The 21056-nt window shown below is 43.0% G+C and overlaps 1 protein-coding gene across 9 annotated transcripts in view; it reads left to right on the plus strand.

The window, feature by feature from the left end:
* The window catches only part of fbrsl1 (fibrosin-like 1), a 270501-nt gene that overhangs the window by 167231 nt on the left and 82214 nt on the right, over positions 1-21056 (plus strand). For all 9 annotated transcript variants that reach the window (XM_046034084.1, XM_046034076.1, XM_046034083.1 and 6 more), the window contains one exon: positions 11799-11828. In XM_046034084.1, the coding sequence (XP_045890040.1) occupies positions 11799-11828 (30 nt within the window). The remainder of the gene's footprint in view (positions 1-11798; positions 11829-21056) is intronic.

Raw genomic sequence — 21056 nt, forward strand, 5'->3', positions numbered from 1 at the left:
AGGGAGAAACAAAATTATTGTCCACCCTGTCGCCAATTGAAGTGGATCTCATTCCAAGCACACTAATAACTCAAGGCAATTAGTCACTTCTCACTAGGCCAGACCTGAGACTCACTAGAGGGCCAAAAAGAGGCAGGGAGTAGCAGTAGCCAATAGCATGGCTAAGCACTGCAGTTACAGGAGTGAATCAGTGGAGAGAGAGAGACAACTTAAGGATGAAAAGGCTCTGAGTTCTGCTGGAACTGCTCCTTGGGGCCTTCTGTGCAACGCTGAGATATAAATAGATGTATGGAACTTGGGACTAATGCATTGATAAGTCATAAAGATTTGTACTAAATTCTTTACTTTATAAATACCTCTGAATATGAGTAATTATTCCTTTTATGTTCATGTGTTGCCAGATTTGAATGTCTATATTCATCTTGCTCTACTGGCAAATTTTGTGTCATGCATAGCGTTTTTATTAACATTCATCAAGATAAACAAAGACAGCAATGTGACAAGTTAAGTTCAAACTATTAGGTGGTCTAAGGTAGTTTGCAGCCCAAGACGAGCCCTGGAGCTCCAGCCACCACATGCTACGAGAACAAAAGTGAAGCATGACTAAGGTGGGTGGTGCGTGGAATATCAGGGAGTGGAAAGAGAGAAAAGTTTGTCCTGGGCCTTCTGCAGAGACACAGCGTGACCAATTGAGGTGAAGGGGATGAATGAGGCCATTCACTGGGCCTAATGAAAGAGTTCCTGCTGGGCCCTGAATGAGGGTGGGCCCATCTGCACCACATAGGCGTGCACAAACCAGTGACCTCGAAAATTACCCAGGAAGCACTCTGGGACAGTCACCCCAGCAACAGGCTGGGGTGCACATAGTAACCAGGCGCTTCAATCAGTGCCTGGCAGCTTCTTAAACAGAGCAAAGTTTTCTCTGTATTGAAAGGAACTCTGTGTGAAATCAACTTCGAGGGACATCCCCAGTTTTTTTTTGTTTTTTTTTAAATGGGAGAGCTGTCAATGATTATCCCATGTGAAAATGTCCAGGCACTCTCACCATCTTTGAGAGGTGTGGGATGAAGACACAAAGACCTGTTTGTCTTAGCTACATATGCATATGTGCTGCCTGAGCGTATGGGCATTGCTGTATGTAGGTTAATTGGCTTCAGGGGATATATATTGACAGGTTTAGGAAGCTATGAAATAGATCAAATTACAAAGGTTCTAGATAAGGAGAGAGATTCCTTTAACACCCCTGAGGACTGGACACTAAGTTCACAAGCATCTTGAAAGATCTGGTTCATTGGATTTTATTTGTGTTATTTGGTTTAATATATTCAGTCTTGATGAGCCAGAGGCATGCAGGTCATTGAAGTTCCATTTCCGACTCCGTTTCCTCACAGAACTTTTGACAGCATGAAATGACAATCCGCCCCTGCACGCATCTCCCACGTCAAAAAGTAATGAGATTGTGCTGCTGGAAATATCACTACAAAGCATCAGGCCTGCACTCGGGTCTGACTGCACCTTCAAACAGCGCTGCCTGCCAGCTCGCCTGCCTCGCCTGCCTGCTGAAAAAGAAACGAACAAAAACAATCAGAATCAGAGACAGAGAAACGGCAAGGGAAGCTCCCCACGCTGAGACAAACGAACACGCCAGGGTCTTTCATCCTGAGAGTGATTAGCCATCCGAAACGTTTTAAAACCCCGCTTTGAGTGTGTTCCTCAAACGAAAGAGTTCCATTGAGGAGTGGTGGTGAGATGTTTCTCGCTGGGAAGCGCTAGTGATCTAGTCTCTAATTGTGGCGTCCCTGACAAGGCTGGTGTGGCTGGGAGCTTTTTAAGTGAGGCTTTTTGCTACACTCTTGTTCCCTTCCTGTCAGATCCACCACCAAAGGCACCAGGGAACAAAAAGGCCCCTCAGATTCAGCTCTTAAATCCATCTGCCTATTGCTTTGTGCATAAATACAGGCTTAATTTAACACGCTAATAAGCCCTGATGCTTACCTAATGTGACCAAAACCACAATAGGTGTTGTAAATGCAGTGTTGGGTTGCAGATATGTGATGTTATCTAGCGTAGTTTTCAGTCTGAATAATTGTCTTCATCGCTCTCATGCTCTTTCATATTTCAATGAAAGATTCTGACACATTGGCAGTGGTGTTACCCTTCTTCTGCTGTAAAGCAGGAACAAAGTCATGTTCAAGGTCTTTGAACAACATTCAGTAGAGCTGGTAGGAGCTTTTCAGAATTTGGCACGGAAAACTTCGGATCGGATCCTTTACTGTTCAGAAACCAGGTTGTCGAAGGATTGAGCAATTGACAAGCAGTTTGAAGAATGAAAGAATCAGCGGTGGGAGAAAAAAGGAAGGTGTTGGAGGGGTGGAGAGGAAAGGAGTGAAACCCTAGCTCATAAAAATCAGTATTATAACAACATTAATTGATGCTGCTGAGTGCCATATGTGACACCATATGGAAAAGCTGCCCCAGAGGCCTGCTATAATAGACAGCCTGCAGCGGTGCACACAACTTGGCACATTTACAAACAAGGGACGTCCCATTAATATCAGCCACGCAGACCGAGCAAGAGACGGTGGGGAAGGGAGTGAGAGGGTGTTGGAGGGAAAGAAAGGGGGGTGAGAAAATAAAAAGAGATAACCAAGTTGTCTTATGTTTTGTTTGGTTTTACTATTTATCTTCTTGCCTCATACTATCATTTCTACCAAATGTAGAGATTTACTACATTAGTATGTTTTTTCCAATCTCTGCTCCTCTACTCCCACCGTTTCTTAATTACAGTAATAAATGGCCCCTCCCCTCTGGGTTGATCAGACCGCCCTCTGTCCGCCCAACTGTCACTCCCACCACAGATGCCCAGTAGTCCTTTCATCACGCACACACACACAGAGAGACACACTTCAGCAGATAAGGTGATTCATGGCACCTTGACAAAGGTGGCATGAGCGAGCTCTGTTTAACCTCTTCTAAGCTTTATCACAGGGCAGCTGTTATTTACTGCTGCTGTCCACAGTTCCCACTGCTTGGTTGCTCATTGTCCCTCTCTTACACTGCATTATAGCTTATGGCATAGACTCTGTTGATGTGGCCATTCTGCAAGGATGATTAACTGAAAATGTCAGTTTATGGGTGGTATATATCACATTAATTATATATTCATTTAAAATAGGATTAATGAAGAGAGTCATTTATATCTTAGTAGTTTTGAGATCACAGCTCTTAATGTGCAGTGGGTACAATGTTCAATGTAAAACAATTAGGTATTTCGGGTATTTATTACTGAATAATCTGTTGATTTCCCACTAATTTAGTCTAAACGTTGTCATAAAAATGCCCATCACAATTTCTATGAAACCTAAGATGACATCTTCAAATTGCATTTTTGGGCCCACAAACGATATTCAGTTAACAAAAGCCTGAGAGAAAGAAATGCAGCACATTTAAGAGGCTAGAAGTGAATATAAGGCATTTTGCTAGATAAAGAATAATAAATTATTAAGTGCTAGTGGAGTGTTGAAACTGAGAATGATAATTACAGAAGCTCAGTCATGGCAGCAGGGTTTGAGTTTGAGTCAAGGTTGAACTTTGAAGTTGAAACTTTCATCCCATGAAAAGCTGTATTTTTTTTCATATGATGCGATTGTATCATTAGTCCTATGTGTGCCAGCGGATCTGCAAACAGACATGTATTGCCTTTACGCCCTGAATTGCCTGGATGTACACGCATCCGTTTTGCGCGAGACTCTTCTGACGTGCCCAGAGCAGGGCGGGAGAAAGAGAGATCCTTGTGAAACGGAGTTGTCAGACATTCTGTTGAGTTTCATAGAATGTGAGGCGAAACAAGAACAGCGTACAGCTGTTTCCTCCCTGACACCGAGGGAGGCAGATGAAGAGCAAAAGAGCGAAAGAAGAGAGAGGAAGAGGGAGAGCGGGAGAGAGCTCTACGCTCTGTGATGTGCACTGATGTAGCTGCAGCTCTAGGTCAAACGCTGCCAGTGTTTTGTGTTCATCTTCGTCTCGTCTCCCCAGTGCTCCTCTAAATTATTCACAGCCTGAAGATGTGGCTGCCTCCTCCCTCCCTCTCTCCTCCTTCACTCTACATTGCTCTCTTTCTCTGTTTCCCATCCATTCCTTTTTTTCTCATGTGACGGCTTGTTTCGGAGGCAATGAACAGAAGTTTCTTCTTGCAAGCTGGTTAATCCCCCCCCATCCCATCCCACATCCACTCGTCTACCACCCACCTTTCATCACTGGCTACATCTCTCACACTCCTCTTTTCATCCCTGCTCGTCCCTCGCTTGCCTCTCCTGGCTGCCAGACTAGAGCCATCCTCTTCTTTTTAAGGGGAAGGCTGCCAGCTGTTAGCATCAACTCCTTGCTGGCACCTGCTCTCCCCCAGCATCACTCTCGTTTCATAGGATCCACGATGTAGGGGTCGGGCTGACAAGGTGTTTTTTTTTTCCCCCGTTTCTTTTTTTCCCCTCTTATCTCAACTCTTCAATGATTTTCACTGACTTTGTGCTCATTTTATCTAGCCGAGTTGAGAGATAAAACCCAAGTGCGCACCAAATCTTCAGGCCAGTCAGTGGCACTGATTAAGGATGTGGCCGTCAGTCATTCACCTTTAACAGACTGCCGGTCCTGTGAAGATGGAGAGGGCTGCTAGAAACCAAGGGCATGGTGCCAGGAATGTGGTTATGTGATGTGATGATGTAAGGATGATCAGAGTTTGTCAGCCATCAGAGATTTTGTCGTACTGCTTATGCTGAGTTATCTAGAGTAAGTGCTTTAATGTCAGATATTTAATATATTGGACTGTGCAAAAATGGACATTCCTGTGTGGTTATTTTATCCAAAAATTGCATACTGATATTGTGATGTAAAATTATATTAACAGTAGTAGTAAGAGATTAAGATGTTATCCATATTGCCCATCCTGAGGTGAGGCGTAGTCAAACACGCTTGCAGTACTTCTGTGCTGAATGTGCTTTTGTAACAGATTATTGGTGTCATGTTAACTAGGAATATGCAAGTAAAAAAAACCTGTCTGGACAGCAGGGGTTGGAGGATGAGGTGTGCCCCTCATGGCCACCTGAGGAGAGAGCAGAGCGGAGAGAGCAGTTGAATCCAGTTCCAGCTATTTCCACAGGACACTTCATTTGTAATTCTGTACCCTGCCTACAATAATGTTTGATCGTTTCAGAGGGGGGAACAGGAGGTGCAGGGAGGGGGAGAAGAGCTAAAGCTTTCTACCCCCCTTCAAACCCTCTACCCGCCCTCTCGCAATTGCTGTCACCCAGTATGAATGCCCCCTCTGGCCCGATGACAAGTCTAGCGTGAAACGCTTGGCTGCCCCCTGAAATTAGCAGTAGAGCCCCCCGGCGGCACATGCTTCTCATGACCAGCACACAGTGGGCTGCCGCCAGATTCTTTTCATTATGGCTGTGGCCTGCCAGCCCCCTTACTCTACCTCCTTCTGCCTCTTCCTACATCCCACCCTCCCTCTCATCCTTCTTCCCCGTGTGCATAGGCCAGAGCTCAGTAAACAGCATCTGTAGTGCTTATCACATTGCTGCCTTAGTCAAGAGACGGAAGGAGGGGGCCAAGCTCTCTGTGGGTGTTGCTGTATTTTTGTGTATTTATGTGCGCATACAGTATGTGATTTTGTGAGTGAGTAAAATATGTATATACTGTACATGTTTCTGTGTGTTGACTTGACAGGATTAGTGAGAGAAAGAGAGAGAGAGCTAGTAGTAGCAGTACAGGGAGTGAGAAAGAGCGAGAGAGGAGGGGAGTAGCAGTACAGAGCGATGCCTGGAGGCTCAATCTGTTCCTCACTGAGCTACATCAGTGTTAGAGACGGCGGCTTGGGCCGCGGGGAAGCCTCCACTCGCTCCATCAAACTGTCAGGCAGCCAGCGGAGCTGCACAGGGAGACTCTCAGCTGCCCCCGGGGCCAGTTCAAGTCAACATCCCATTTCCTTGCCTCCTCGCCTAATTTCTCCTACGCCCCGACTTAAATTTCCAATGCCCAGTGTCTGCAGCTGCAGCTCAGCAGCACCAGGCCCAGGGCCATGTCAAAACACTGGGAGGTACTGAGGGTTGTACATGCGTGTATGTTTGTGTGCGTTCACCTTTGAAGGCAAGATAGCGAGCTAGTTACAGTCACCTGGTCAACAGAGACAAGAAGAAGCCGAAGGGAGCGCTATGAAAGACGAGGTGCGTAAAAAACATAAATCAGTGTGTATGTGTTACCTATGTTCCCATTTTTCTTCCACGACTATATTCATAACACTGTTGTGTACTCCCTGTCCCTTCAGGTTTCTGGCAGTTTTCTTTTTTCTCTCTGAGCTGAATAAATGCTCCCTGTCCTCTCGTACATCTGCCATTACTGTCTGTTTTTCCCTCACCAAACTACTCCAAGGATCACACCAGCACCCCAGCCGGCTCTGTCACTCCCCCAGTGAGTGCTGAAAGCAAAGGTTGAGGGATTTCTTGATGGAAAGGACAAGGCAGTCCTAATTTAGTGAAGAGGGGGGACAGCTCTTCAAGTTTTCCCCCACCACTATCACTATCAATCTGTCGATGCACCTCCTCCCCTTCTTCCTCCTCGACCTCACCACATACTTTGCATGGAAGTGAAACAGAGCGCTGCCAGGTCTCTGTGCTGTTTACATGGACTCTGGGTAATGTTAAAGTCTGCTTAGTTTGGCCCCAGGTCAGGACTATATCTTTCCTCACCCCGGCTTGATTTACATGGCCCCCGCTGACTTCCCTTAAGTGTGTCAGGTCTGAACCAGAGGCCTCTGTGTGTCTGGCTAATGCAAAGAACATTTCTCTGAGCTTGTCTTTTTCAGTCCTCATTTACTTTCATCCTCTCTCTGTCCTCTTTCAGTGGGCCTCTGTGAAAGGAGCTTTTGCTGAAGCCGTCTCTCTGTTTGCACAGCCAACTCTGAGGGCCCAAGCTCAAATATGGTTTTACGTGAGAGCCTGTTTAGGCCTCTTCTGCTGGTCGATATCATTTCTACCCGGCAGAGCTTTTTCTCTCAATCTCATTCCCTCCGGAGCCTACATCTTCACTAGGATCAATACTTTCCTAATCCAGAGCTCCTAGGCTGACCCAGGGTAATCAGCTGACTTCCCATGCTGCCTGCGGAAGAGGTCAGGGGTCAAATGGCTGTATAGATTTGATCCTGTGATCAAATCACTTTGCTAGGTGGTGCTTTCAGATACAGCTAGTGGGGTCAAGAGCAATCACTTGTTTTTTTTTCTCTTTCTGTGATTGAGAGACTTAAATGCAGTGGTGCTATGTGAGCCGTATAAACCCTAATATTGATACAGCGCCATCACTTAAGTTCCCAAGACATGTTTTAGGTCTTGCTCAGTTTAGGTGCACAGTATCCATGCAATACTTACGTTATCTGAAGCCACCCAAATATATTTATTTCTTCATATTTGGATGCAGTTTCCATGCTTAGTGACTCGTGGCTTTTGTTTCACTGAGGGTGAGAACATAAGGGCATGCAACACAACATCCTGTTGATAAATTACGAAAGCTGAGTTGAGGTAAAGCTTCACCCTTAGCCACAAGGCCAAAGAGACCTTCAGATAGCCCGCTGATGTTTCAGGCCTAGCAGGAGGTCCCCCAGCGGACCAGAGGCTCTGCTTCCACGCCCCATCAGAGTGGCCATGGCGCCTTCATCCCCACACCTCATCCCAGCATCCGCAGGAGGGAAATTGCGGGTGGAAATTGGTGTTGTTCCACCAGTAGCCGAAACTGCTTTTGTCCTCGACTATCTAAATGGACCATTACCCCCTCTGCTCTCACCCTAGGAGATGTGGGTTTGTCAATACTCTTTCCCTCACAATCAGAGGTATCTCTCTATATGTTCCTGGAGAGATGACGAGATCAAGTGCTGCTGCTCTCTCGTTCAGTCAGATCCTTTGTGGCTTTTTCACTTTTTACATGCAGCATAAATATATTCTTCTTACTTATCCAGTTTTTAATTTAAGACATTCAGTCACTTGTACAAAGCAATGTAAATACTTTGGAGAATCAAGATGTAGTAGCCATATCTCAAACTGATAAATTCAGTGTTGAAGTTGGTGCATCATTGTTTTAGAGTGCCATGAAAGAAAAACAGTTGGGACCTTAGTGAAATAGTGTGAAATTAGTAGACAGTTGTTTGTACCCTTTCTCTGTTATACCTTACTTTTGCATCTGAAGTAGCTTACTTGCATTCTTTACAACATAATCAGGTGGAAACACACGTAAAATGATTTGATAACAGGCAAGCTTTTGTCACAAATTGTATTGTCAAACCACAATCATGCATATTCTCTCCTTTTTTGCTTTTATTTATTTATTTATGTATTTTGAGCAGGAACCAACACTGACACTTAAATACCAGCAGAACAGGCAGTTATTATTTTGCCTGTTTATTGTAGATTTCTTGCAGCAAGTACAGGGTTGCGATCAGCATTCAGGCAGACAGTCGTTGATGCTGTGCCAGCATTTGCGTAGCCAGGCAAGTTCCTCCTCTGTTCCTCTCTCTATCGCTGAGGCAGAATTCATGGCAGACTGTCCTCTGAGTGTGACAAGTGGAACTGTGTGATTAATTTGGCCAGTCGTTTTAATGTGCTCCGGGATGCACAACGCTTATTGTCTTCCCCTTGCACGTCTATCGGAATCTGCCAGAGAAAATGTCCAGGAGAATCGAGACATCCATCCCTCCCTCCCTCCCTCCCTCTGTTTTTTCCCTTTTGCTCCTCTCTCCTCATCCCTGCCTCATTTCAGGGCTGAGCTACAGGGTCGTCATGGGGGCCAGCCCAGGTCGAGGCCCGGCTTCAGCCAGGGCTGCTGGCGGAATAAATCTCCTGTCTCTGAAGTGTTGAAAGCTGTGTAAATGTCAAACGCATCCATCTGATGTGCTGGCTGAGGGGAAGGGGAGTTGGAGAGGAGGTGGGATGCTGGGAGGGAGGGGTGTAGATGAGCCATTCGCTGAAGCTGGTCCCCTGTTACCCTCCGTAGCTGGCGGTTGCCAGGTGCAGATGTTGCTGCTTGCTCCCTGCCTCTGCCAGCCAGTATTTTTCTCTTTTTCTTTTTGTTTTTTTGGTTTGTTTGGTTTGTGAACATCTATGAGAGACACAAACCACTAGGGGCTTGGCTCCTGTCAGGCAGCTTAGTGAGCTGCATATCTCTCCGATTTTAACAATGTCCCCTCTGACCACCAGACATGCTGTTTAGGGAGGTTTCTGTTTGGGGTTGTAGATTTGCATTTGCATTTCCATCGTTTTCTTGTATAGCCTTGCTGAAAGTCTTGTATCGTGTGTAGATATTCAAAGAAGCACAGGGTGCTAAATGACGTGGTCCTCGTCTCACAAGAGCTTTTATCTTGTATTTTCATAGGTTCATTGTATTCTTTTTATTTCCCTTTTTTTTTTGACTCAACCAAGTGTAATAGTCCAACAGGGCAATCACATACAGTCAAGACAAAAACTGCTCTAACACTACCTCCATCCGTCCATCCCTTCATTTCTATAGCATCCCCCCTGCCTGTTCTTACTGTTGTTTTGTTCCCCCCTTCCACCTGCTTCTCTCTCCCCTGCTGTGTTGTGTCTCTCTCTGTCTCTGTCTGAGCCATAGCTAGTATTCCTCTTTACGCTCTGCTGCAGTGCATGCTTCTTGTAAAGGGATAAGCACCATGCTGGGTTCTTTTGATATTATTTTTCCTCCTCGCCAGCTCCAGCCTTGTGAGGCCTCATCTCTAGTGTCATGGCTACTGCTGCAACAACAAGGCCAAGCATGCACCCAGGGAATAACCAAGCCAGTTGTTCATCTCCATCACCTAGGGTTTAAACTTGTACCCAGTAATAGAAGGGAACTCGCAGCCGCTGTGAGATGGAAGTCATCTGTTCAGCTGCATGCTAAGAATACCTTTACACTGGTTTCCTGGGCAAAGTTGGATTTTGGATCACTTTTCCTCTTTTTGTCATTTGTAGATGGATCAACATGGAGAGTAACATTGTTTTGAATGTGACTCCTTTCAGATAAAATGCCACAGTGGTGAGGGAACAAATGGGTGGTGATTACAGGTTGCGATGTGCCTCTAACTGAAATGGCTGATAATTAATTTGTCCACAATCTGTAGTCTGAATGTGGAACTGATTGACAAGAAGCCTACGCCACTTTCTCTTTTTAATGCCCTGCACTATGTAATGAAGGTCTTTTGACAAGCAAAGGCGCATAAATTAGGGTTTGCAAACATTCCCCAAAGGAAAAGAGGACATGCTGCATAGAAATGTAGCCAGAATTTCAAATTTCAATACAGAGTTTTAATTTCTCATTTTATTATTAGTGGTCATTAATTATTATGGACATTTTTCCTTAGTTTTTCCGTGGAATTTTTCATATTTAGCTAATATAAATAATCACATTATTTACTCCAGCAAGTAAAACGCCTCATGTTGAACATACTCTTTTAATTCTCCAACAGGTGTATGTTCTTGTTCTGTCTTGTGTAACAATGCTTCAGCATGAACAATTGTAGCTCAGGCATTTTTTGGAGTTGTAATTCTGCAGATAGAAATGCAAACACAACAATAAACCCTCCAAAGAAGTTGAGCTACAATGTTTTTCACTGGACTCCTGCTGTATCCGTTGTCTTTGTAGAGTAGGATGAATCACGGGGCATGACAGCCCCCTCCCCACTCTCCTCTCCTGAGAGATCTTGGCCACTGAGCCCTTGCACTGATTACTCTCGTTACTTAATTATACATTTGGACCCACCGCACTCGCAACAAAGGGCTGCTGTGCCTCCATTGACCCAGCTCCCTCCTCATTGTGCCCGACTCTGAAAGGGAGTTAAACAAAATAAAGAGGGTCCACTTAAATATGTTGCCACAGGGACTTAATTGACAGATTGATGGCAGTTTTTCACTGGGGGCCCTCTCCTTCTCTGTGAGGCTCTTCGCATGAATTGCTCCTCATGCATCCTGCTGTGAGGTCCAGTGGGACTGGCCTGTAGCTCGGCCACCTCTGTTTCCACAACTTCACCATCTATTGTCCTGGGGGAAAGATTTACCAGCCAACAGCATTTAGCAATAAATGAAAGTGAGAAACGGAAGCAAGGATCTTGTGGGTTGGATTTAAGTTAAGGAATGTTCGCCATTAAAAGTACATTTACATTATTTCAACTGACAGGATGGGACGCGTGTTATAAGTGATGAAAAACCATTAGAAAAAATTTCTAATGTAAGCCAGGGTTATTGACTTCACACATTCTTTTGGACTAAAATGAGTGTTCTGCCTGTGAACATGTCAGGAATGAAAGGCTGTGGACCTCTTCTCAAGATATTTGAGTCTGATGGCTTTGTATTTGAATGGTGAAAGTGTTGAAGAAAAAAACATTTCACATCTTTACTGAACAGAAGGTGATTTGGCCTTTGGCCGTGCTAGACAAGGCACATTTCAGAATACAACTTTTCATGTTATTTAGTTCCTTTATCCCTGTAGAAGTCTGACATACAAATTAAAGACTGGTTTGTCACAAGGCGGATTTGAAATACCACAGTTAATAGGCACTGTGTTTGAGTCTAAGCTCTCTGTGTCCTTGAGATACTATCGTCCAATTTTAAAGCACTCTTAAAAGGCTAAATGACAAGTTTGCTCTGAAAGCTGTCAGTGAATGAGAGGTTGCACACAAAAATAACATCTGCACTCATTATGGGCTACGGGGGGAGCCAAATGAATAATTCCTTATATTTCCTGTGTCTGTCTCTTTTCTGTTACAGTGTGACAGCGAGAGTGACATTGACGACAAGGTAAGACTGTTTTTGCTGTGTTTATTCTCCCACCACATGAAGTGTCTGAGAGTTGTGGAAATTTGATCTCTCAGCTAAAAGAGGGAAACAGTCATAGTGTTGTTTTTGGAAAACGACAAGTGCTAAAAGACACTGCCTGTCCAACCACTGCTGATCACTTGCATCTTACAGAGATAGACCAGGAAAAGGAAAGTGCAGTACAAGTTTTTCAGTGTTAGTTTTCTGTTTTGCGGTGTAAAAAGATATGGCATCTATTATTTTTGGAGTGCTTTATGCCTGAACATGTCTTAAATATGTCTAGATCATAGCGTATGCTACATACAATAAGCTTTGTATTTGTGTGTGCATTTAATCTTATTGCACAACACATTCTCACTCCCGACTCATCACATATTGACGCTTTGTCAAGACCAAGATCAATATGGTGGTGTCGCTTTTTAACGCACTGGTTACCCCTTTACTGTCATTTTTAGATGTTTACGGCTCCGCTGTCAACTGCTTAGCAACAATAAATATGCAACGTCTGATAAAGTTAGCAACAATAAACAACGGCACATTATTAAAGTTGTGAATCGTTGCAATTTGGTTAGGTATAGGCACAAAAAGTACTAAGTAAGGGTTAGGAAAAGATCATGGTTTGGGTTAAAATAACTACATACATCAGTTAACACATAAGTTAACTAACGTCACTTGTGTAACTTACGTAATTTACATAACTTGCGTAACTTAAATAAAATATTTAATATTCACTTTTTGTTTCACATGGGACACGAACCCCTGTCTCCTGGTTCAAGGTCAGGGTTCTGGCTCCACCCACCCCAACTACCTCCTTACTCAGTCTTTTTTAAATATCATATGCCTACCTTTACTGTCAAAAGCTGACGCTACAGGGCTTCCCTTACTGCGTTAGGGATCCCCAGTGCGTTACAAACTGAAGCCGATGGGTCTTGACCAGAGCACAGCACCTGTCACCTCTATCTGCTAGTTTCTCTAATATAGCTTTTAGCATTATCATAGTTACACTTTGTGCCTCTTATTTAATCATTTTAGTTTAACATTTGAGGATTTTACAATGATGCCTATGTTCCAGTCACAGAAATACATTCCTGTTTTTCTCAAAAACCGAGGTAAAGTTTTTAAAACAGAGCGAGTTTATGTGTTTCACAAGGTGTCCCTATTCCTTAACCTAATCGACGATGGCAACCAGAAGTCAGCTACTCACTTGTGCAGTTTCCATTTTTGCCGGGGTGAAGTAACAGAGAATCACCTTGTGAGACAGCCTTTCATGTTTTAAACATGGAATAACTAAAGCTGGAGCTAGTATTATCAGCAACTTGGTGTGCTCAGAAAAACTGCGTACTATTTTAGCAGTGATGTCATCAAGTTTTAACCATTTGACAGATGTAGGCTATCAGTTTCACTTCTGTGTGTTTGTTTATCCAAGACTTGGGGGTGGTTGTCTGATGGCAGCCACCTGGTTACAAGATGAAACGCCTTTGGGGAACCTCACACATTCTAATTCCTCCACAGTTTAGCAATTACTCCCTGGTAAATGAATGAGATAGCACGCCTAATCTCCTGTAAGCTTAGCTCCCAGTTCTGTGGAAATGTCTGCGGCTCTCCCTATAAATAATACATTGATAGCAGGCCCAATTTGCATTAACTGTAGCCTGGCAAGTCAATAGGCTTTTATCTCTTCATTGAAGCGAGAAGGAACCGAGGGCACTAGCTAGTTGACACGACAGAGAGACGTAGCGGGCCTGTCAGTCTCCATACGGCTCCCTGGCATCACTGTAGGGGGTAGAGAGGGAAGCAAAGTAGGAGGGTAGAGTGTTTCTTTTTCAGAGTGTTTCCTTTTCAGGGTTTTGTTTTCCTTCCTGCTCTTATCAGTTACATGAGACAGTTCTATATAGTGTCACAAATCTTGACATTTAAAATATAAAAGTTTGATACTACGATACTAAACAACACTACTAAAAGAAAGAGAAGAGAAAAAGATAAGCAATGCTTCTGTGGTTTTGTAGAAACTCAGCGGTGTTGCTGTGTTGTTAGGTAGGTATCAGCCTCTGCCTGTTGAGAGAAAACAGCTCCATACTTGGAGTTTGGCACCAGTTATGTTGGCCAGTTTAGCTGGACTGGGATACTGTTCAAGACATGGTGGACTATTAAATATTGCTGCTAAGTTTTCTGCTGTCTGATTGTTGAATTTTGTACCAATTGTTATACAGTCCACTGTCAAGAGCCAGACTGCATCTTTGCCTCTTCAGGCTTTTCTCCTCTCATACACATTGTCATCAATATGTCATTAAGTGGTATTTTAGCTTGTGAAACACACATTTGAAAATGTATTATTGCGTCATGAACAATGAATACTGAACGCAATCTATGAAAAAGACTTTTACTTTACTTCACACTCACACTGTGAAACATACCCAATATAAGGGTAAAAAGTATTTATTCTTCTCTGAATATGATATCTGTACCATTATTGTGAATTGCAAAGGCAGCTAAATAAAACTGTAATTGAAAATTCTACTGGTTGGCAAGAAAGATGTAACCGAGGCTGCAGTAATGAGTTGTCTTGGCTTGATGTCTGTGAAGGTTCTCAGTCAACCAGGTCATAGTATCCAAGGAAGGTCAAAGTCAAGGGCAACTGGTCTTGACTTACTGTAAGTGTGTAAACAATTGATTGTCACTGCAAGATCTTTTACATGCTTTTTCATGTCTCTTCAAGCTTCGGTTTCGGTTCTTAGTTTTCATTCTCAGTTCTTAAGTTCTAACTCCTGGTCTTGAGCCTTTTTTTGATGTGGGGGTGGGCTTTGAGCTTAAAGGTGGGGTATTTGATTCTAGTCCAAAACACATCTTTTTGTCAAATTCATCTAAAATCTCCTCATGGTCCACTAGCTGTCCTTTCTGTGTGTGGACTGGCTCTGTAAGTGGGAAACAAAGTGTCTCGGACTCAGCAATACAACACTCTTCCAGTCATTCCAGCCATGATTTGCGTGTCAGGTGATGTTAAATGACTTGCCTACAGATTGCCTACAGACAGCCAGGACATGCTGTTGTTGTGATGTTAGCTATAGTTATGAGTTGTGAGTATCACTGTGTGTTGGCTCTGGGACCGTCTCGTCCTCTCTGCATGTAACCTACAACTTAGCTTGGTTGCTGTGTTGTTGTTCACGCTACAGTTGTTATGGTATTGAATTTATCTAGAATTGACCCTTCGCTACGCCATGCCCCCCTTATTTACTGGGTAGTGTTGCTCTTTCTAAGTCAGACAAACTGTTGGACATGTCTGCCACTGTCTGTTACTGCCCTCTCTGGAGAAATATTGTCTAATTTTTTGTCAAACTGACGTGCAAGAAATAATGAAAGAGCCTACCAGTCACAGAGTAAAAGTGAAACACCGCCTGACGATTGAGACAAAGGACAACAACATTAAGGATTAACAATGTTTCAGTATGCCTGGTTAGGTCTCCATTCACTATCACAGTCATTGAAAAGCAGAACAGCGGGGCTTTATAAAGTTACATTCAGTAGGACGTTAGCTAGCGTTAGCTAACTAACATTACATTAGGAACAATCCACAGCGGACATTTTTCTGGCTTTAGAAAGTGAATAATTTGCATTTCTCCTGTCAACCTGTTAGTTATTGTAACGATTACAAGTGTCCCAGGAACAGCGTTTGACCATATCTAGGAAAAATACAGCAAAAGAAAGCTAGAAAACGACTCCTTTTGCATTAGAGTCAATAGACCACAGCCATGAAAGTGTCGGACCTCAGTTAGAGCAAGTCCTATACTGTGCTGTGATTGGCCAGCTGCATATTCGGGGCATGGCTTGGCGAAGGGTCAATTAAAATCAGAGCAGACTTCAGACCTCTAACTCATTTAAAACTACTTTGAAAGGTTATAGCAAATCAGTAAATATTTCAAGCTTTTCATTACATAGAGTAATAAGGACCCGTGGCACTCCCAACATAGTGACATACGGTGTGAACGTCCTATTTGAAAGCTTTTCATCGAAGTAAAAATAGAGACCCAAAGGGTAAGTATTGATATTTTCCATTGTTTGAATGATGGTAATGTTCCATTCCCAGGAGCAGAGGTATTAAACACAGAAAAGTGTTTGTGGCCAACAACAAATGTAAACAAACAGCATAATTCCAAAACAAGTTTCACTATATCAACACTGTTGATGTACATGTATTTGCCAAGAGTGCAAGAAGAAAAGAACATCTGGATAAAGGCTAAAGCAGTGCTGACCTTTTCATTTCCTCAGTAACACATATTATCATAATCACGTTGATGAGAGTTGCAGATCATCCATAGCAAATTGCTGAGGAAAGAAGTAGACTGGGGAAAAATTCTTTGACAGGCCATCACCAAAAGCAGAAACAAAAAGTTGGTATAAAAACTGGCTACCATGAGGAGAAAGACAAACACTGTCATTTGTAATTGCCCGCACTCAGGATAACTCGACAGCGATAATTTTGTGCAACGTTTTGCTGAAACAGGTGCCAGCTCCTCCCGTATCTTTCCAATGAAAACAAAGACTCCTTTCACATCAGATTACCAGCCACCTGAACACGCACATTGTCAGGATTTCACAGATTAACTTAATTAGAATATTGCTTCCAGGTGTGCCCCCGGGGTGCAATCAGTTACACTGTATTTGAATAAAACTGACGAGTTGCTGCCACAGCAAAGTCAGTTTAGATTGCTGTACCTTGTGAAGCTTGAGATAGCATGCAGTGACGTGTTTCCAGAACGCGTCAGACTTGAATTCTTTAAAGATTGCTGGGTCGCCTCCAGTTCAGTGCAAGGCTGCTGTGAGGGGGGTCTTTATGTATGATTGGTCTAGCCTTGAAGAAACGAGCAATCAGAATCTGGGTATTGTGTTCTCATCACTGGCATTTCTTCTTAGGAGGCCTATCATCTGATGTCCAGGATTACATGATGTTTGACAAAGTATTCAGTGTTCGTTTTAAATAAAATAACAGCCTTGACCTTGAACTGCCTCGCTTATTTCTGCACGCAGGAGGAAAACCCACATAATTAAGGATTCCTTATGGAGAATTAGGTTTTCCTTGTCTTCACTGTTATTAAAGCAGCACTTGGTATGTTTGCGCATAACCATGCTACATTAGATGCTCATGAAGGAACTAACCACATGTTGGGTAAATCGCTTGGCAATACAGAGACTTAAGTATATTCAAGTATTTCTGAGGCCATGCTATGGAACTGGGAACTCCATTCATTCTTTATTCTTGATCCAAATACTTTGAGCCCCTTAATGTCTCTGTGTGACTGTCAGTTGATGTACAGAACACGTGTTAGCTGTTTAGTGCTTCACAAAAAATGTGTTGTGCTTGTGAAATGGTGACATCTGTGATAACAAGACATCACAAAGATAGTGTCTGATATAAATGTGAATGAGTATGTTATTTAACATAAATGCTGGTTAGATATTTTTATTTGGTTCATTTTGAATGCTCATTAGGGTCAGTTTAATGCTTTTTTGGAAATGTTTTAATAGTTCATTGTTTCTTTTTTTTGCTGTAACATACTTACAAATAAATGTAATAAAATGTTTTAGGTTAAGTATTTTGATGACATTCATTGTTTTTAACTTGCTTTGTTTGGTTTGACAAGAACTTTTTGAAATGTATACATATCATAAAACCATAAATTGTTATAGATGTAGAAAATCTGGTCACACCCCCTCTGCTCCACCTGTAATCCATGAGCCAGCCAATCCTGCCAACCTCTTACATGCCTGCGATACTCCAAGTCAAGACGGTCATTTTCTGTCATTGGCAATGCAGAGAAAGAAATAGAGTTTGTTCATGCACTCTCCTCAAGTGTCATCCTATCTCCGTTAGGCCCCACTTTGCCGTCCTCACTGGCTCCTCCAATTTCCTCTGTATTCTTTCTCCTGTGCAAATAATACAGTGGCTGAAACGTTAGCATGAGCCGCTTATATTCTCTGCAGCCCTTAACACAGTGGCCTCGTGTCAGGTGCTTTACCGCCACCGCCGCATCACCATAGCCACAGTGGAGAGCACCAAGGTCGGCTAATTCTATTTGGTCTTATTTGCCAAGCAGTCACTCAGCAGAAAGTGTATCTGTCTCCGGGGGAGTCTCCAAGGACCATTACCACATCCTGTCTATGAGCTCTTTTATGGCTGTGGTGTACTCATCTGCCAGGGCAGCGCACAGGCTGTGATTGACACATTAATTCCTCCTCTACCCCCTTATCTTCCTTCTGTGCGCAGAATGAATGCCGTATCACTGCGTAGAAGCGTCTCTACCGGCTTATCAGTAATGGCTCGTCAGCTAATGGTATCCTCCCAGCTGATGTATTGGGGGGTACGCCCTGTGAAGTTAACAGTGCATCGAAAAACAAGCATGCTGTGGGGATTTCAAACAAATCCGTTAACACCACCTCTCTATTTTTTTTCTCTTCCTCTTCTGGTATTTCCTCTTTTTTTATTTACTGCCTGCTCTCTATCTGTCAGTTGTCAGTTTTTACCTCCTTCTTCCCCCTCTGTCGCCATCTTGGAAAAGGAAGAAGGCAACAGTAATATATATTCATGTAGGTATGTTCCCCCTCTGACATACTCCTCCCAAACCCCCACTGCTTTGCAAAATCCAGATTGGTCTCCAAGAGTCATCATATTCAATAACAAACAGGCCACCCACCAGGCCGCTGACAAGCTTAGCGTTTTTTTTATGGACAGAAAAATGGACCGACTTAATGTTTCGACACAAGTGATCATCCGTCCTCATCTCTTTAATGAAATTAGATTAAGTGCACCTGGGAAAGAGCTGAGAAAGCAGAATGCCTTGCCACCTTCTTTAATCTAAAACCAATTTGCCAGTAATATTCCTTTCCCCCCAGCTTGGGATTCGCCGGCCCTGATTCAAAATGGAGGAGGAACGAGATGAGACCAGAGCTGACTGGTTGCATTCAGCTCCCCACAGGCACTGTGAAATTAGAACTGACACCGGCAACACAGGCCTTAATATGGAGACGTCATTTTTCTCCTTTCGCTTTTGTCTTTCTCTCTCCCTCTCTCATTCTCTCCCTTGTTTTTCTCCGTTCCGTCCTCTATTCACTACAGATTCTGTCTAAGCCTGAAAGTACAACAAAACAGAAAAATTAACTACCCCGCCCCCCCCCTAATTTCTGTAATGTTTGGATGTAAGGCCTCTAGTAAGTTTAAGGGGTTAAGGTTAAGATTGGAGTTATGCCGTCATCAGCTTTGTAGGAGAAAATAGTGATGACTTCTAGCTTTGTAGATTGGCCAAAAATAAACATCTCATGATGTCCCTCACGTCTAGCTATTTCCCTGAACCTGGAAACATTTATCTCTTTAATTTTATATTGAGCTGTTTGCAACATGTATTTATGGTCAGATCCAATTCATGTGTGCTCTGCAGGCTAATGTTTTTTTGTTTGTTTGTTAGTTTGGTGATTTTTATTTTTATTTTTTTCTTTTTGTGGTTGTCAAGCGATACATCTGTTGTACATTTAGCGCAGTGATCAAGGAGCACATTTGGATTGGTCTCTGAAGTGAAGAAGGATGCCCTTAGTCTTAGCAGGATGTGATGTGTGTATGTGTGAAAGTGAGTGTAACCCTCAGCGGTGAAAACCAGCCCCAGTGCATGTTGGGAAGAGGAGGCGTGATGACAGAGAAAAACTTCTGCAGGGCTAGCCAGCAGACGCAGCCAACTGACATCAGCAAAGTCGGCTTGTCACTAGCAATGCATGTCATACAGCAATGCAGGGACAGTCAGCATTGCTGTGGCGTCATTGATGTGGCACCCAATAGCCTAAATAGCCTCCAAATTCTTTCTTAAAGGTTAGCACTGATGTTGGCATTGCAGATGAAAATAGAAGGGTTGCGGCAAGCAAAACCACGCCAGCCACTCAGAACAGGGGAGGTGTGAAAACATAACATGGCATCAAGACTGCAATCTTCTTTTACTTACTGCCTCCTGTCAGGGAAGCTGTTTGTATTGGCAGAGAGTGTTAATAGATCAAATAGTCATCCCTTTGTGCTGTTAAAATCATAACACACACTCTTCAGTGCTCTGCTAACTCTTTGAGAAAATCCTGTCACCACTCAGCCATGTTCAACAGCTTGTGATCATTGTTATCGAGGGAGTTATAGTTGCCTCGATGAACACCAGGTTTTGGTATGTGTTTTTCCTCCACCTCAACCTGATCCATTTTTAGAGGTGGTTTTCCTCAAACACTGTTTTTCCCACCTGAGAGGCCTGGTTCTGTAATAGGAGAGTTTTCAGCGACGACCGGGTGAAACGCTCGATTGCACAATTTTCTGCTAGAGATCTCGTTAGTTCAATGATACAGTGATAGAGAAAGCATGGCATGCCATATCAAACAAGACAAGTGGTGAAGTATTACACCAGCTCTGGCACTACATTACATCTAACTGGTGTATTTTTTTTTTTTTAATGCCACTGCTGTTAACAAATGATTTTCAAATCAAAGTATATATCTGCTTCCTTTAAAACTGCAATTTGTCAATATTTCCAATATTAAAATAGAAAAATATTTGTGTGTAATGTTAAGAGGGCTGCAGCTTTTATTGGTTGCACAACTTCATCTACCATTCAAAATAATTACATTACAAAATATAATATCTAACATAAAACCTGCTTAATGTAATTAACCTGAAGTCACTTTATGTGTAATGTGTTTTGAATGATGTAGTTTTACAGCAGGTAATGCACATCCATTTAAGGTATAACACATGGCCCAGGGAGTAATCTCAATGCAGTTGTGGAACACTAAGTTAAACAGGCAGCTAAACTGACTAACCTCGCGTTCAGTGTATCCACAGTGCTCCAAAGCCGCATGGCACAGAATTCATTGTTTTTCAAGTGGCCTGTGTTTGAATAACAATCCAAGCACTATATACATTTTTCCACATGAGTAATAAAAGCAAAATTGACTCCATATTGGGTGCAGATGTTCTGTGGAAAGAGAACTGTTTTTGTGTACGTGGATGTAAGATTTGAGTGTTTCTGATCGTGCATAAACATAATGTCTAAGTGGGTTTTTATTCAATAAACATGGTTGGACCGTAATTGCTTACACATTTGTTCTGGCTGGAAATGCAAGACAGACTTTGTGTGCGTTTAGAGCTGGCGCTCCAAGACTCATGTCTGTCCCAGCCTTGGCTTGTCTGCACAAGAC

The sequence above is a fragment of the Micropterus dolomieu genome, linkage group LG21 (assembly GCF_021292245.1).
Source record: "Micropterus dolomieu isolate WLL.071019.BEF.003 ecotype Adirondacks linkage group LG21, ASM2129224v1, whole genome shotgun sequence".
Lineage (NCBI taxonomy): Eukaryota > Metazoa > Chordata > Actinopteri > Centrarchiformes > Centrarchidae > Micropterus > Micropterus dolomieu.